Source organism: Microtus ochrogaster, chromosome 19, assembly GCF_000317375.1.
Source record: "Microtus ochrogaster isolate Prairie Vole_2 chromosome 19, MicOch1.0, whole genome shotgun sequence".
Classification (NCBI taxonomy): Eukaryota; Metazoa; Chordata; class Mammalia; order Rodentia; family Cricetidae; genus Microtus; species Microtus ochrogaster.
This window is the reverse complement of record NC_022021.1, coordinates 8955112-8971030: the sequence shown is the minus strand read 5'-3', so window position 1 is coordinate 8971030 and position 15919 is coordinate 8955112. Positions and strand designations below refer to the sequence as shown.

General features: G+C 39.4%; 1 protein-coding gene across 4 annotated transcripts in view; it reads left to right on the top strand.

Moving 5' to 3' along the window:
* The window catches only part of Ssbp2 (single stranded DNA binding protein 2), a 257999-nt gene that overhangs the window by 66545 nt on the left and 175535 nt on the right, over nt 1-15919 (top strand). For all 4 annotated transcript variants that reach the window (XM_005356514.2, XM_005356515.3, XM_005356512.3 and 1 more), the window contains exon 2: nt 10715-10787. In XM_005356514.2, the coding sequence (XP_005356571.1) occupies nt 10715-10787 (73 nt within the window). The remainder of the gene's footprint in view (nt 1-10714; nt 10788-15919) is intronic.

Below are 15919 nucleotides of genomic sequence, written 5' to 3'. Positions count from 1 at the left end.
GTTAAGGGTTTTAGCTTTTGTCTTATTTTTAATTGTATGTCTTGCCCATTAACAAGTCTGAAAATTCATTGAGGGCAGAATCTGTATCTTGTTGTTTTTGTCTACATTATAGAGGTACTAGAAACTTATTAGCTGCTGATAGTGCCTAGTATAGTGAGTGTACTTATAGTTTCTTAGGATGTTTGAAAATAGTTTTGTTTCTAATTTTGCCTAATTAATATAGCTGCATGTTACTAACTTTGTAAACTTGGTTGTTATACATTCTTTGTTCTAAATTCATGCTTCCGTTTTGCTACTTTGTATATACAAAGTGGATGCTTCAGAGTTGTCAAAGGTTCAGGGCTCAGTTGGCAAACTGCTTGCCAAGTAAGATTTCAGCAATTTTTATAGGAAGGAGAAAGTGGATTTTAAGCATTAGCCTTGCTTAATAGCATATAGCTAACATAATACTCAAATGGCGGTGATGTTGACGTAGGTAGGACTGGAGACCTGGCAGATGCACTGTAGGCAGATGGGTGTTGGGGCTTGTTTTCAGCACTGTGCATTTAGATGTCTTCCATCCCTTCTCATGATTTCTTTCTGGAGGGGACCACAGATGGGGAGTGGGGGGCTGCCTCCCAGACTCTAGATGAGGCACAAACTACACCCAAACACCTGTTCTCACAGAGAAATCTTTTATTAAGTGGAGAAGAAAAGTGGCTGCTTTCTAACTCAGGCAGAAAAACAGCAGCAAATGACCCTTTGCAGGTGTAATTGTTAAGAAGAGAAAAAGGGGAGGTATGTGTTAGGATGGGCCAGGATACCTTGGTAAGGAGGTGAGGGGACAAAGGAAAGGGGCGGGGTATTTGTCCTGGGGGGACAAAGGACTGTCTCTGGATAGAGAGGACACAGATGTGGGCGTAGGAATAGTGGTTATAAAGGTAAAAACGGGCAGCGCTGTGTTAGGATGAGGTGTTTAACTTTAATTGGGCACTTTGGTAGTCAGCTTCAGGAGGAGGAAGTGGGTATAACTTAATAGGAGAGTAACCTTGGTGGCTAGTTTTAGGAGTTTAATCCAGTGGTTTTAACAAGGCTGAAGGAATGGGGTAGAAGGGCAAGGAAGGCAAGGACTGCCAGAGCCACACCCTCCGGTGGGTGAGCGCCCTTCACTTTCACCATTGTGTGTATTCTAGTGTCTGCTGTGCTGCAGTTGTGGGTTTATTGTTTCCACACCCACTGTTGTCATTTTGCTTGCTCCAAGCTCAGGCAGTCATCAGTAAAGCTGCCCTGAGCAGGTTTTGGTCCTGACTAACATTTCAGTTTATTTGGCACATACCAAGGGGCATGAGTGGTGGGATTGTTTGTTAAGAATTTCTTTAGTTCTTTTAATTATTTCCTTTAGTTTTTTAGATTATAATATAATTATATCATTGTGTAAAGCAGCCAAACTGTCTTCCAACGTTGCTGTACAGTTTTCTATTTCCACTAACAGTGAAGGAAGTTTCTGTCATTCTCCAGCCTTTGCCAGCACGTGGTTTTGTCAGTACATTACAGCTCATATTGCTTTATTTTGTATACGTCCATTTGTTATGGGCATATGTATTAACGTTACAGTTTAATGCTTTCCATAGATTTTTATATACATACTATTTTTTCTCCTTTTGCTGCTAGTTAAACTGTCTTAAACTCTTTAATAAAATCTAGAGGTAGAGCTATTCTATTCTAATATACAAAGACGTTTAATTTTTTTTCAACCTCACAGTGTTGGGAGTTGAGCCCAAGGTTTGTGCTTGTGAGGCAAACATTTTGACACTGAGCTATATCCTCAGCCCTGCAGTATCAAGATTTAGATACTTTTTGACTTTTGAAGTAATTTCAAAAGATAATTCATAATTTTCTATCTTTGAATTTTTTGTTTAGTGGTGATAACCATGCCTTGAATAAGTACAATATAAAATTTAATAAGAACTTTAAGTTCTCGGGGAAATGGTGCCTCCAGGTTTTTGGTGAAGTCCTGTCTAATGTCCATCTGTGCTGCCACACTGCAGTGTTGTTACTGGGTTCTAGGGCTCCCCTGTGAGCAGCGATTAACCTTAGTAAATCTCCACACCCACTGTGTTCTAGCACCAAGTAGTCTTTGCGTTCTCAGTCTGGAGAGGGAAGCTCACTACCGATCAGTAGTGTCCCTTTATGATTGGCTTTAAATATACACCTACACGTTTTTTAATAAAGTAGTTATTCTAGAGCATTTGTCCTCCACTTGACTTCTTCCCTCTTCTTGATGTCATCTCAACATTGAAGTTATAATCTCGAGAAAACTGCAAACTTCAGAATGCCACAGGAAAGCATTAAATTAATATTAAAGTATGGTGCAGATTTATCATTATATTTTTTATTAGTGCTTCATATTGTTTTCTCTGTAGCAGTAACAATTCAATAAATTTCAATAGTTTGGCCAAGTCATTTGAGTGCTGTTGCTTTTGAAGCTGGTATCACATTGTTGATGGAAGAGAAGAACGGTTACCTGTATGGCTGACTAGTATGGCTTCTGTGCCCTCTGTCCTTCAGGCAAGCTTTATTTATTAAAACATAAATAATATACCACTATAGCTGCATCCAAAAATTTCAACAATATGGATGTTTAAATAAGATTTCTCCAAAATGACAACTGTAATTGGCATGCCCTCTTTGGGTTTCCATTGTGATAAAACATCATGACCATAAATGGGTTGCTTTCAGCTTATAGCTCTTAGGTCTTACTTCACTGTCAGGGCAGTCAGGGCAGGAACCTGGGGCAGGAGCAGAGGCCATGGAGGAGTGCTGCTAGCTGGTTTGCTCCTCTTGTCCTGATCTGCCTGTTTCCTCATAACATCCAAGACCATCCTCAGTGATCTGGGTCTGCCTGCATCATCACATCAATCAAGAAAATGTATGACAGGCATGCCAACAGGCAGCCTAGTGGGGGCCTTTTCATAATTGAAGTTGTTTCTTCTCAGATGACTGGCCTGTGCCAAGTTGAGCACACGCCTTTAATCCCAGAACTTGGGAGGCAGAGGCGGACGGATCTCTATGAGTTTGAGGCCAGCCTGCTCTACAAGAGCTAGTTCTAGGACAGGCGCTAAAACTACGGTGAAATCCTGTGTTGACAAACCAAAAAAAAGAGTTAACTAGCACACATGCCAATATGGATGGGGATTCTTTAGAACAGTGGATCCCATCCTTTAGTTGTGACCTTTCCATAGGGCTTGAGTGTCAGATATTTACATTTTGATTCATAACAGTAGCAAAATTGCAGTTCTGAAGTAGCAATAAAATAATTTTGTGGTTGGAGTCACCAAAACATGAGGAACCCTGTTAAAGGAAGGTTGAGAACCAGTGCTCAAGAAGAAGAACTCTAGGCAATTAATGGTTGCTGAGAGAAGGAGAATCAATGTTCTGCAGGAATAAGCCCCGATAGGTGAGCTAATCCCAGTAGATCAGTTAAAGAAAATATTGGAGCAACACTAAAAGATCTCAGGATGTGCTTACAAACTTAATATACATACACACATGCATACATCTCAGCAGGTTGTGTTTATAAACTTAATATGCAAATACACACCCACACATTGTGGTGGATTGAAAGAGAGTGCGCCCCATAGATTTGAATGCTAAGACATTCTGGAGTGGAATTCTCTGAAATGATTAGAATTAGGAGGTGTGGCCTTGTTGCAAGAAGTGTGTCACTGGGGGTGGGTTTTAAGGTCTCAAAAGACCTTGCCAGGCCCAATTTTTCTCTCTTTCTGCCTGTGGACCATCAAGTCGTAGCTCTCAGTACTGCTCCAGCACCTTGTGCTGCCATGCTCCCTGCCACAATGGACTAAATCTCTGAAACTGTAAGCAAGCCCCCAATTAAATACTTACTTTTATGAGTTGTCTTAGTCATGGTGTCTTCATAGCAGCAGAACAGTGACTAAAGTATACATAATACATGTATCAATTGCAATTACAGGTTAAGAGACTGTGAGGAGTTAGGAGTGACCCAGATGGGATTGAAGGGAGGGGAGAATGACATAAATACAGCTCATATATGAAATTTTCATCCTCTTGTGGGGACAGACGTATGAGGCTCCCAGGAGCTTGCTGTTCACGCAGTAGGTGATGACAGCCAGTGTTAATGTTTGTCCTGCACATGTGCACAGCCACAGCTGCACATATGTGTACACATCATTTTTTCAGTGTTGACTGATACTTTGAAAATTAATCATCAATGCTGAGAACATCACTGGTACAAAAAATGGCAGAAGTATATTTAGGGCATTTCAGAAATTGTTGGAAATTATTTTATAGTACTAAATCAAAATTTATTTAACTTTTTTAATGAAATAAAAGGAAGTAACTAATATACCACTTCTTAAAACCAAACATTCTAATATACCTAAATCCAAAGATAACCTAGTTTCATACATGATGAGGAATGATGCTAGAAAAGATGAAATGTCTTTTTATTTTTTTAATAATTTAAGCCATATATTTCTTTAAAAAAGTAGAAAAGTGTGCGCATATTCGAAACACATTCACAACAGAAAAGTCTGGAGTCTGGGTTCAAGGCAGTGTTGCTTGGCATCCTGCGTGGCATGGTGTGACGCACCGTGCGGAGTGCTGACGTGCTCAGACCACGCCTGCAGTGAGGGTGTACATATAGCAAGGCCAGCACTGCCAGGAGCCGCTTCCGTGAACTGCTTGCTTGATTTGGAATGACGTTTTGGTGATTGTATGTTCAAAGTCTATTGCCCCAAATTTCTCTACTGCCATATCCAGTTAGCTGACTCCATTTGGGATTACAACACATAGCTTAAAAAGCTGGAAAACAGGGGCAGGCAGATCCAGATCCATTCACTCCTCTTAAGTGGAAGTTTAGTGACATACTAGTTTTGGTGCTAAAATTCTGAAACAAAGTCAACTACAGGAAAGCTTCTAAGGTTTCATGAGCAGTGATGCTACCACTGGTTCCCTGGACGAGCGTAACAATCTGCTCTGTGTGGACAGCACACACAGCAGATGGAACCTGACTTCATTTGTGGATTTCCAGAACAAGTAAGAGCCTGAGAATTATCTTCAGGCTGAATGAGAGCAAATGCTGTTTTCAAGTGTAGCCTCTAGTGTCCCTAGCACATAGAGCTTAGCTCGACAAGTAGATGGACTTTTTGAATGTTTATTTATTTAATGCTGTGTGCACACATGTGGAGGTCAGAGGAGGACAGCTTGCAGAAGTTGCTTCTCTTGGTCATTCAGGTGGATCCCAGGGGTTGAACTCAGATCATCAGTGTTGGGCAGCAAGTCCCTCTACTGTGTGAGCCATCTTGGTGACTCTGGATGGAGTTTTATTTAAATTCTAAGTAATTATATTTTCACAACTGTTGATTAGTTCTGTAAAAATTCTTATTGTTGTATTTTTGCTCTTTTCAGTTTTCCAAAGCTGGTATTAAACATTTAGTTTTTAACTTGCCTGGTTGCAGGAGTCAAGTGTTTTCTGTTTCTGGGTATATCGAATCATTTATTGTTTGCCTCCACCCAGAACATGAAACAACAACAAAGTAATGCTTTATGTGTATGTGTGCGTGCGTGTGTGTGTGTGTGTGTGTGTATGTGCATGTGTGTGTATGTGTGTGCATGTGTGTGTGTATGTGTGTGTATGTGTGTGCATGTGTGTGTATGTGTGTGCATGTGTGTGTGTATATGTGTGTGTGTATGTGTGTGTATATGCGTGTGTGTATGTGTGTGCATGCCTGCGCATGCCTAACTACTCATCTATCCAGTAAAAGACAAGTCTTTCATTTGTGTCCCTTTTTGTGCCAACTGATCTTGAGGATTTGGAGAAATAGAAATTTTTAGTATGACTTAAAAAAAGCTTGGTGTTAGCATTATTGTGTGGTTTCACAGTTTTTGACACTCCAAGTCTGTTTTTTAGCCCAACTGTTAATAATGAGGAAGTTTGAAAAGACAATGTTAGAAACAGATTTCTAACTTTTCACACCTCCTTAGCACCAGGTTGCAAGTGCTAGTAAACATTTGATCAGGCTGATCTAGTTCCACGCTAATAACTGCGTACAGACCCTAGAGTAGCCTTGTAGTGGCTGCCAGATGCTCCTTGAGACTCCGTAGCTGACTGTAATCTGACAAACTGCTGGCGTTTTGGATACTGATCTGTGTCACTGGCCAACACTGGGTTAATGTAGTGGGTAAGGAAGAGAATTGTCTTGTCTCTATCTCACTTGTATTTGAAAGACACGTAACAATTAAAATAAAAAATGTAAATTATGTATTACTATCCTAAATTTCCTCCCTCCAGGATCTGTAACCCAGATCTTTGTGGTATGGATGCCCACTCTTGGCTGCATTGAAGCAGAATAGGTAATAATGAAAGGGCTGGGTGGGTCCATCTTTGTGGTTATAACAAAGATGGGATGTGTGGCATTACTTGAGGTGATTCAGCAGTTCCTGGTAGAAAGAGGTGGTCATGATGGTCAAAAGTTGGCACCCTTTTGCAGTGTTCTTTGAAGATTTAGTGTCTGGAATCTGGAAGTCATTCAGGAATGAACAAGGACTGAAGACACAAAGCAGAATTAAAACAATAAGAGGCATGGTATGCTGTCTCAGGAATAATTTGCTGAACTTTCAAAGAGTCAATCCTAATTAGTCATTTAAGGGGGCCAGGGAGTGCTTAAGGAAGGAGGCCTTGCCTAGTGAGCCCAAGTCTTATGTGAAGTGGATGTGTAGGATCCCCTTTGAAGAGAAAATGTGAGGCCTCATTCATTTGGTTTACTGTTTTCATAAGAGAATCTATTCTTTAATGCTTTTCTGGTCATTGATACTAGGATTTAAGGTCTAAGCATGGGAAGTGAGGTTTTTGTTGTTGTTGTTGTTTTTAAATATAGACTATAGATGCCCGGTGGTGGTGGCAAGTGCCTTTAATTCCAGCACGTGGAAGCAGGCAGATGTCTCTGAGTTCAAGGCCAGCCTGGTCTACAAGAGCTAGTTCCAGGACAGGCCCCAAGCTACAGAGAACACCCCCCCACACACACACACACTATAGAATATTGAGTACTTATGAATTTAAAATAAAAATGATTTATTTATTTTTATTTTATGTGTGTTGGTGTTTTGCCTGCATGTATGTCTGTATGGTATGAGAGTGTTGGATCCGCTGGAGTTACAGATAGTTGTGAGCTGCCATGTGGGTCCTCTGGAAGATCAGCTCGTGCTATTAACCACTGAGTCGTCTCTCCAGCCCTACTTATGGCTTTCATAGAATGACCTTCACGAAACGGTCTACGGTCCTTTGAGATCCCCTAATCTGGCTTTATTTCCTGTTAAAAGGGAATAAGAAAGAGGGAAGTTGTTAGTTCCTTTTGAAGACTTTTATAAAATTAAAATAACACTAAAAAACCCACATGAAATATACTGCACAGTAATAAACCAATTAAATTTTTAGTTGTCGTTTTATGTAGTGATTTGGAACTAATGTGAAGGTGTTACCTCCATAATGTTAACAGTGTGGAACTGTACTTTATCTTACTGAAAGCAAATATTAAAAATATTTTTATTAATGCAGAGAATTTTATTCTATGTATTTTAGTGATATTTGCCCCATCTCCTCCTCCCAATACCTCTCAAATATCTACCTCTACCTCCCTCACAACTTTGTGTTTTCTCTCTCTCTTCCTCTCTTTCTCTTTCTCTCTCTGTATTCAACCCATCAGTTTCACTTTGAACTACCCATATACTCATGAATTTAGGGCCATCTGATGGAATGTGATTGACCTACCAAGGGCCACACCCTAAAAGAAAATTATTCTTTCCCCAGAAGCCACTTGTTGTCATTGGCTTAAAATGAAGTGAAAGATAAAGATATTTGATTCATGACACTTTTCAACTGGCCTTTTATTCATCTAAGTAGTATCAGAATCAAAGAAACCGGGTCTACCTGCTACAGTGGCCTTTTACCACAAAACTGTGATTTATAGATATATTTAAGTGATAAAATACAAGATTAAATACCCATTTTGTATATTATGAAAAGTACTTAAATTTCTGAAAGACCATACAAAGAAAGAAACTGTTAGTTCAAAAGTTTATGCCTTTCAAATATTAATATTCAGTATTCTTAAAGTCATCCTGTTTGATAATAACTAGATCCCAATTAAGTGTTTCTTGTTGCTCTCATGTTTGGTAATTTTACCTGCATGTGTTATGAATTACCTCTCTTTAGTTCTTGGAATATTTGTATTCAGACAGCAGTATCTTTTTACCCTTCCTTCCTTCCTTCCTTCCTTCCTTCCTTCCTTCCTTCCTTCCTTTCTTTCTTTTTTTCTTTCTTTTTTTTTTGCATAATCTTCCTTCCTGGCTAGTTTTATGTTAGCTTGACACAGGCTAAGGTCATCTGAAAAGAGGAAACTTCAATTGAAAAAAAAATGTCTCCATAAGATCCGGCTATAAGGCATTTTCTTATAGTAATTAATGGGGGAGGGCCCAGGTCATTGTGGGTAGTGACATCCCTGGGCTGGTGGTCCTGGATTCTGTAAGAAAACAGGTTGAGCAAGCCATGAGGAGCAAGCCAGTAATCCGCACTCCTCCATGGTCTCTGCATCAGCTCCTGCCTCTAGGTCTCTTCCCTGTTTGAGTTCCTGTCCTGACTTTCTTCAGTGATGAACGGTGCTATGGAAGTGTGAGCCGAACAAATCCTTTCCTCCCCCAGTTGCTTTGATCATGGTGTTTCATCACAGCAATGATAACCCTAAGACTAGAACTTCCAGTTATTCTTATTTTAGTGTTTTCAGTGCTGTTGTTGCGGGGAGCTCTTGAGACATCCAATGTTAAATTAGCTAGCCAAAATTTTCATAGTGATTAATCTGTCAATAATGGGAGGGACATATTCTTCTGTTTGACAGATTCAGGGAACTGAAAGTCAAACTTTTTTAAATGATTCTTTTTGAACAAAGAACCATAGAAGCAGATGGATAAGGTGAATTTAACTTTGAACATGGTCAGTATAAAGGATGGAACTTTGCTAGAAACTTCAACTGATTTGGAGATACAGTTGAATCTGTCTGTTACCAGTGCCTCTTTCCCCACAAGCTCACCATGGTTCCTCTACTTCCTTCTGTCTCTCAAATTCTTCAAACGTGGTAGACTAGCCTTCAGTCTTTGACACAAGTCCCATTTCCTGCCTAGTGGGTACTGGTAGGTGTTAGACCCTGGCTTTGCAAGTCATGTCTATCCAGAGAGATATTCTGTTTTTCCCTTTTCAAAGTAAAATTTGCCATCATAGTCAGTGAACCATATGATTGTGTGGCTCATGCAGAGGCGGCATGTGCAGGGCATGTGTGTTCAGTGGGTGTTCAGAGTCACTAGCAGGAATGTTTGTTTAAGCCACAGGCACATTGCAGTGGCTGCAGTTCCTGTGGTGTGCGCAGGGTGAGCCACACTCCCTCTGTGAGCTCCAGCTTTGGAAAGAAGCTGCCATGGCCATCAAGCATGCTGGGTGGGAAGGGAGCGAAGCAGCGACCTAAGAGTGCCAACCCCTGGAGGAAATCCATACTTCTCACTTCACCCTTCACTCACTGCCACTGCCTTACAGTTGTCTGCAGTCACTGTTGAATGTCTACTCGGTGGCACTTAGTGGTCCTCTGTAAAATATCTGTTGATTTTAAATGGAGAAGTAATTAAGTGGACAGAACAACTTAATTTGCGTAGGATTTCTTATTTTCTGTGACAGATGCTTGGTGTATTTTCATGGGAAGGAAGAACATTATCACTTTTGCAAATGCCATCAATCTTTAATAATCAAAATTCACTTGGCAAGAAAAGTGGTGTAGCCATACCGAATTGTGGTTATTGTTACATTGCATTATTTACGGTAAACCTGGCTCAATATTGGTAAATATACTGCAGTGGAAGCTGAACTGTTGTGAGATATCTGGGCATCTGTCCAAGATATCATTAAAATACTGCGTCAGATTCATTGAGTTTGTGAATAACATCTTAACAGCTCAACTGAAATTGAACCGCATGGTACAGTTTAAAAATTCTGAACCCACAAGATAAGGAAAGCAGTGTAAATGTATATGACATACTCTACATTATGTATTCGAGTAATAAATTTATATATAATTTTGTTTTAACCTTTAAACTAACATATTAACTTTGAAGTTTGCATATATTGAAATTATCTGTGAATTTGAATTCCTTATACACTAGAATATTAATTGGTCTAATAATCAAGTCTAAAGATTAAGTAGAAGGTGGAAACTTTTAAACAAGTGTTAACATTGATAGCAAACACGTTTTGAGCTGGGTGTATACATAAGTGGGTTAACAATATTGGCCACCAAAAGGGTCAAAGGTAATAAAATTCAATCAGTTAATTCATTTATTTTACTAATGAAAGAAAATTGGATTTACCTTAAAATGGGATATAGGAATTATTAATTTTTGGTTTTAAACTATTGATTATATTAAGTATAACAAAGAGAATGTTTGAATAAGTGAGATGATGTAAGAAAAAATATAGTTATTTTTTCTCTAAAACCTAACACATTAGTATAATTAATTTCTTCCTGAATATAGACACATTCTCATTGAAAGACCAAAGGTTTATTTCTGTCACTATTAGTGTATAAATGTCTTTGATGTAGAATGATTGGTTAAACACATTAAAGTCCTCCTCACAGTGAATGTCTCGTCTGTTTTCCAGGTTAGCGCTCTACGTATATGAATATCTGCTCCATGTAGGAGCTCAGAAATCGGCCCAAACATTTTTATCAGAGGTATGTTTTATATGTTTTCTGCATTACATTTGCTATGTAAATGAATGAGAAATATAGAGAATGATGAAGTGCTCAGGTAGCATTTTATATAATATAATCTTTGTAGATTGTTATGTAAGTGTTTTTAGTATCTCAAGACACCTTTTCTGTGGAACTCAGTAACCGTCTAGTAAACTTTCTAGGTATTTATTCCCGTAGAAAGTTATCTCAATGTGGCAATAATAACCAAGAATGCAAATTTGCTTTAGAAGCTTCCACTAGGCCTGAGGATACTGTTCAGTTAGTCTAATCTCAAGCATATACACACAGCAAAGTCTGACTGTGGTGACTGAGGAGATGGTTCAGTTAGTCTGATCTCAAGCATATACACACAGCAAAGTGTGACTGTGGTGGTATGTATTTCTGTCCCCAGAGGTGAAGACAGGCACATAGACCAGCCAGCCCACCCTGCTCATCAGAGAGGCTTTGTCTTGAGAAGATGTAGTTGAGGGCCAGTGGGTGGCTCTTTGGGTAAAAGTTCTTGTCAGCATGCCTGATAATCTGAATTTGGTCCCCAGCATGACCTTACAGAAGAAGAGAACAGACTTCCGAGTTGTTCACTGAGTGATGCACAAGTACCAGGTGCTCATAAGTGCTACTAGTGCACCTGTGCATGCTTGCACACGGACACGTGTGTACACACCTTACACTTCCTTCCGGGGCCTGTTTCCAACAGTATCTTATGCTAGCATTTGTTTGCAAGTTTTTACTTATTTATTCATTATGTATACAGTGTTCTGCCTGCATGTGTGCCTGCAGACCAGAAGAGGGCACCAGATCTCATTACAGATGGTTGTGAGCCACCATGTGGTTGCTGGGAATTGAACTCAGGACCTCTGGAAGAGCAGCCAGTGCTCTTAACCTCTGAGCCATCTCTCCAGCCCCTGTTTACAAGTTTTGATAATGTGAATTTGTTTTTTTTTTTTTACATAAATAAGAGTTGGGTGTTTCAAAATATTTTTGAAAATATTTTAAAAACTCTTGATATTCTCTCTCTCCTCTGTCACCATTCTGGTTTGATTTTCTTGTTGGAAACACGCTGACCTCAAACTTGCCATCACACCTGCCTCAGCCTCCCGAGTGCTGGAATTACAGGCAAGTGTCTGCTCCTCTTTTGCTTTTTCCAGCTCCGAATCTGAATCTGAGCTTTCCTTCCTTCCTTCCTTCCTTCCTTCCTTCCTTCCTTCCTTCCTTCCTTTCTTTCTTTCTTTTGAATTTTCGAGACAGGGTTTCTCCTTAGCTTTTGGTTCCTGTCTTGGAACTAGCTCTTGTAGACCAGGCTGGCCTCGAACTCACAGAGATCCGCCTGCTTCTGCCTCCCGAGTGCTGGGATAAAGGCGCGTGCCACCACCACCCGGCCCTAAATGAGCTTTCTTATACAACTCTATTTTTCTTCTCTAATCTGCATTATGATAAGGAGAATGAGAAGGCTGAATTCTTTTATGTAGTAAGCACATCAAGCACCAAATTTATTATTTCAAAATCTTTTAAGGAATTTGCATGACACATATTACTGCTGTTGTATTAATCAGAACAGGATCAAGTTAATGAGTTATGGAATTAAAATTCAAGTTGTCCATGGTCAATGGTCTACACTTGCCATGTGTGCCGGAAACCTCTTCTGGTCTTGCTTCACATGAGGGATAGCTTACTTTTGATTCCTTTGCTCTCAAACAAGTGTATACATTAACACACAGATCAGACATTCAAACATATGACCCCTTGGAGGCCATTCTGATTAAAACCCACAACAAATATCAAATAAGGAAATTGAAGGAAACATTTTCCATGTTCAAGGATTGTCAGTATCAGTATAATAAAAAAATGGCCATATTACTAAGAATGATATACAGAAACAATGCAGTCTCCATCAAAATACAACAAAATTCTTCACAGAAATATGAAAAAATGCTAAAAGCCACATGAGCGTGTAAAACTCCAGGTTAGAGTCTTGAGAAAAAAGATCAGTACTAGAGATAGTAATGCGCCCAATTTCAAGTTATGTTCCAGGTTTGTGATAACAAAACAGGATAGTGTTGGCATCAAAGCAGACATGCAGATCCATGCAGTGGAGGACCCAGAAATTAAACCCCTAAAGTTACATGGTTTACAGCCATGTAAAAAAACATGCATTGAAGAGCAGACACTTTTCCAAAAATGGTGCTGTAAATGTGATCCATATGAAGGGAAATGAAACTAAATTCCTCCTACTCTACGCAAAAATCAGTTTCAGATATATCAGAGACCTTACTATGAGACTGGATACACCGTTGCCTGGGAAATAACAAGAAAACAATTCAGTCATAACATAGATAATGATTTTCTGTAAAACTACAACCCAGGAAATAAAACCCAAGAACTGTCTAATGGGATTGCATGAAATGAGAGAGCTGCTGTATAGCAAACATTCAAGTGAGAAAACACCCTCCAAACAGAAGCGATCTTTCCTAGCTAGACATCTCCCAAATAATTAACATAGAGAGCATATCAACTCAAAAATAGTCAACTCCAAAAGGTTCCCAAACACCTCTATCAATAAATGAGCTAGTGAGATGAGTATCTCAGAAGATGAAGCACAGATGACTAATAATCAGAAAAACTGTCTCATGCTTAGTAATCAGGGAAATGCATGTTAGAACTACCTGGAAACACCATCTCACCCTGCAGCAGCCAAAGCAAAGTCTAGTGAGGATGCGGGTAAAAAGGAACTATGGAAATTTCCAGTCACTATGGAAATTACTATGGAAGTTTTTCACAGAACTAAATACATGACACATTGCATATTTCCTCTGGTTCTGTACCTATAGGACTCTAAGTCAGTATATCACAGATACACTCTATCCATGTTATTTGTTTGTATTGTTGGTGTCTACAAATAAAAGGGTAAATAAAATAGGGTAATATGCACAGTGAAGTGTTATTCAGCCAGAAAAAATATAATTTTGCTATTTTCTAGAAAAATGGGTAAACTTGAGATTATCATATTGAGTAAAATAAACCAATTCGAGAAAGGTATTGCTGTTTTCTTTCATTTGAAGATCCTAGACTTAGTAGTATAGGTTATATAAAAGTGCGCGCGCGCGCGCGCACACACACACACACACACATCATGGCAGCAGAATGGAGACTGGGTAAGGAAGAAGACTGGTAGATGGGTGGAGTGGAGGACATGATCAGAGCACATGATAGCACAGCCTAAGTGCGTGTGCACCACCAGAGAAGTGGGGAGGCAGTGTCAGAGGGGTTCTCCCTAGTTGTAGAATCTTTACATATAAAAACATTATGTTTATATATTTATACTTGTTTAAAAATATAGAAAATACATTAGCTTAAGTGTTCTGAATTTACACATGGAAACTTGGGGTGTCTTTGTGATATCACTTTGCTGAGCGCATGCTGGAGTTTTGATAATTGCAGTTGGTTATATTTCAGTGCCTAACCTTTTATCCCCTCACATTGTAAGTGTCTGCAATATCTAATTGCGTGTGTTTGCTGTGTGAACCACAAGGCTCTGCCTTCTGGGCAATGTTGTGTTACTGTGCCTAAACCCTTCTCCTCGTATGTACTCATATGACTTGGGTGACCATTCACTGAGAAGGCTTTCTCAGGGTTCTCTGTCTTTAAGATGTCAGTGCAGCCTGCAGGGGCCTATGCAGGAAGACCATTGCATACTTCAATAGGAAATTTTACACTACCTTCTTGATGACAGAGCCTATGGAAGTTTACAGTAAAAGAACAGCATCGTTAAGTCTATTCTGAGATATCCATGTTAGCCTGCACCCTGACTGTAGACAGCACAGAGGGGAGAGAACAGCTTGAATGTGGTGTTTAGAGCTCTCCACCCTACACACGCAGAGCTAGAGGGCGTTCTCTATAGAATGACTTTTTTTTAAGCTTCTTTTTTTTAATGGATTTAATTGAGCTCTACATTTTTCTCCGCTCCCCTCCCTGCCTCTCCTCTCCCCTCTTCAACCCTTCCCCAAGGTCCCCATGCTCCCTATTTACTCAGGAGATCTTGTCTTTTTCTACTTCTCATGTAGATTAGATCTATGTATGTCTCTTTTAGGGTCCTCAGTGTTATCTGGGTTCTCTGGGATTTTGAATTGTAGGCTGTAGGCGTTTTTTTTTTTTCTGCTTTATCTCTAAAAGCCACTTATGAGTGAGATAAGTGAGTATGTATGATATTTGTCTATCTGGGTCTGGGTTACTGCACTCAAAATGATGTTTTCTAGCTTCATCCAATTGCCTGCAAATTTTAAGCTCTCGTTATTTTTTTCTGCTGTGTACTACTCCATTGTGTAAATGTGCCACATTTTCCTATCCATTCTTTGGTCGAGGGGCATTTCTGGAGGCATCACAGTCCCTGACTTCAAACTCTACTCAAGAGCTACAGTACTGAAAGCAGTCTGGTATTGGGATAAGAACAGACAGGAGGAACAATAGAACTGAATCGAAGACTTAGATATTAATCCACATACTTTCAAATACCCGATTTTGAAGCAAAAAAAATATAAAATGGAAAAAAAAGGAAGACATATTCAGCAAAAGGTGCTGACATAACTGGATATCAACATGTAGAAGAATGAAAATAGACCCATATCTATCACCATGCACAAAACTCAAGTCCAAATGAATCAAAGACCTCAGCATAAAGCCAGCCACACTGAACCTTATAGAAGAGAAAGTGGGAAGTACACTTGAACGCTTTGGCACAGGAAACTACTTCCTAAATATAACCCCAGTAGCACAGATACTGAGAAACAATTAATAAATGGGACCTCCTGAAACTGAAAAGCTTCTGTAAAGAAAAGGACAGCAGCACAGACACTGAGAAAAACAATTAATAAATGGGACCTCCTGAAACTGAAAAGCTTCTGTAAAGCAAAGGACATGGTCAACAAGACAAAAAGAGAGACTACAGAATGGAAAAAGATCTTCACTAACCCCACATCAGACAGAAGGATGATCTCCAAATTATACAAACAGCACAAGAAATTGGTCATCAGAAGAACAAATAATCCAATAAAAAAAATGGAGTACAGGCCTAAACAGAGAACTCTCAACAGAGGAATCTAAAATGTCTGAAAGACACT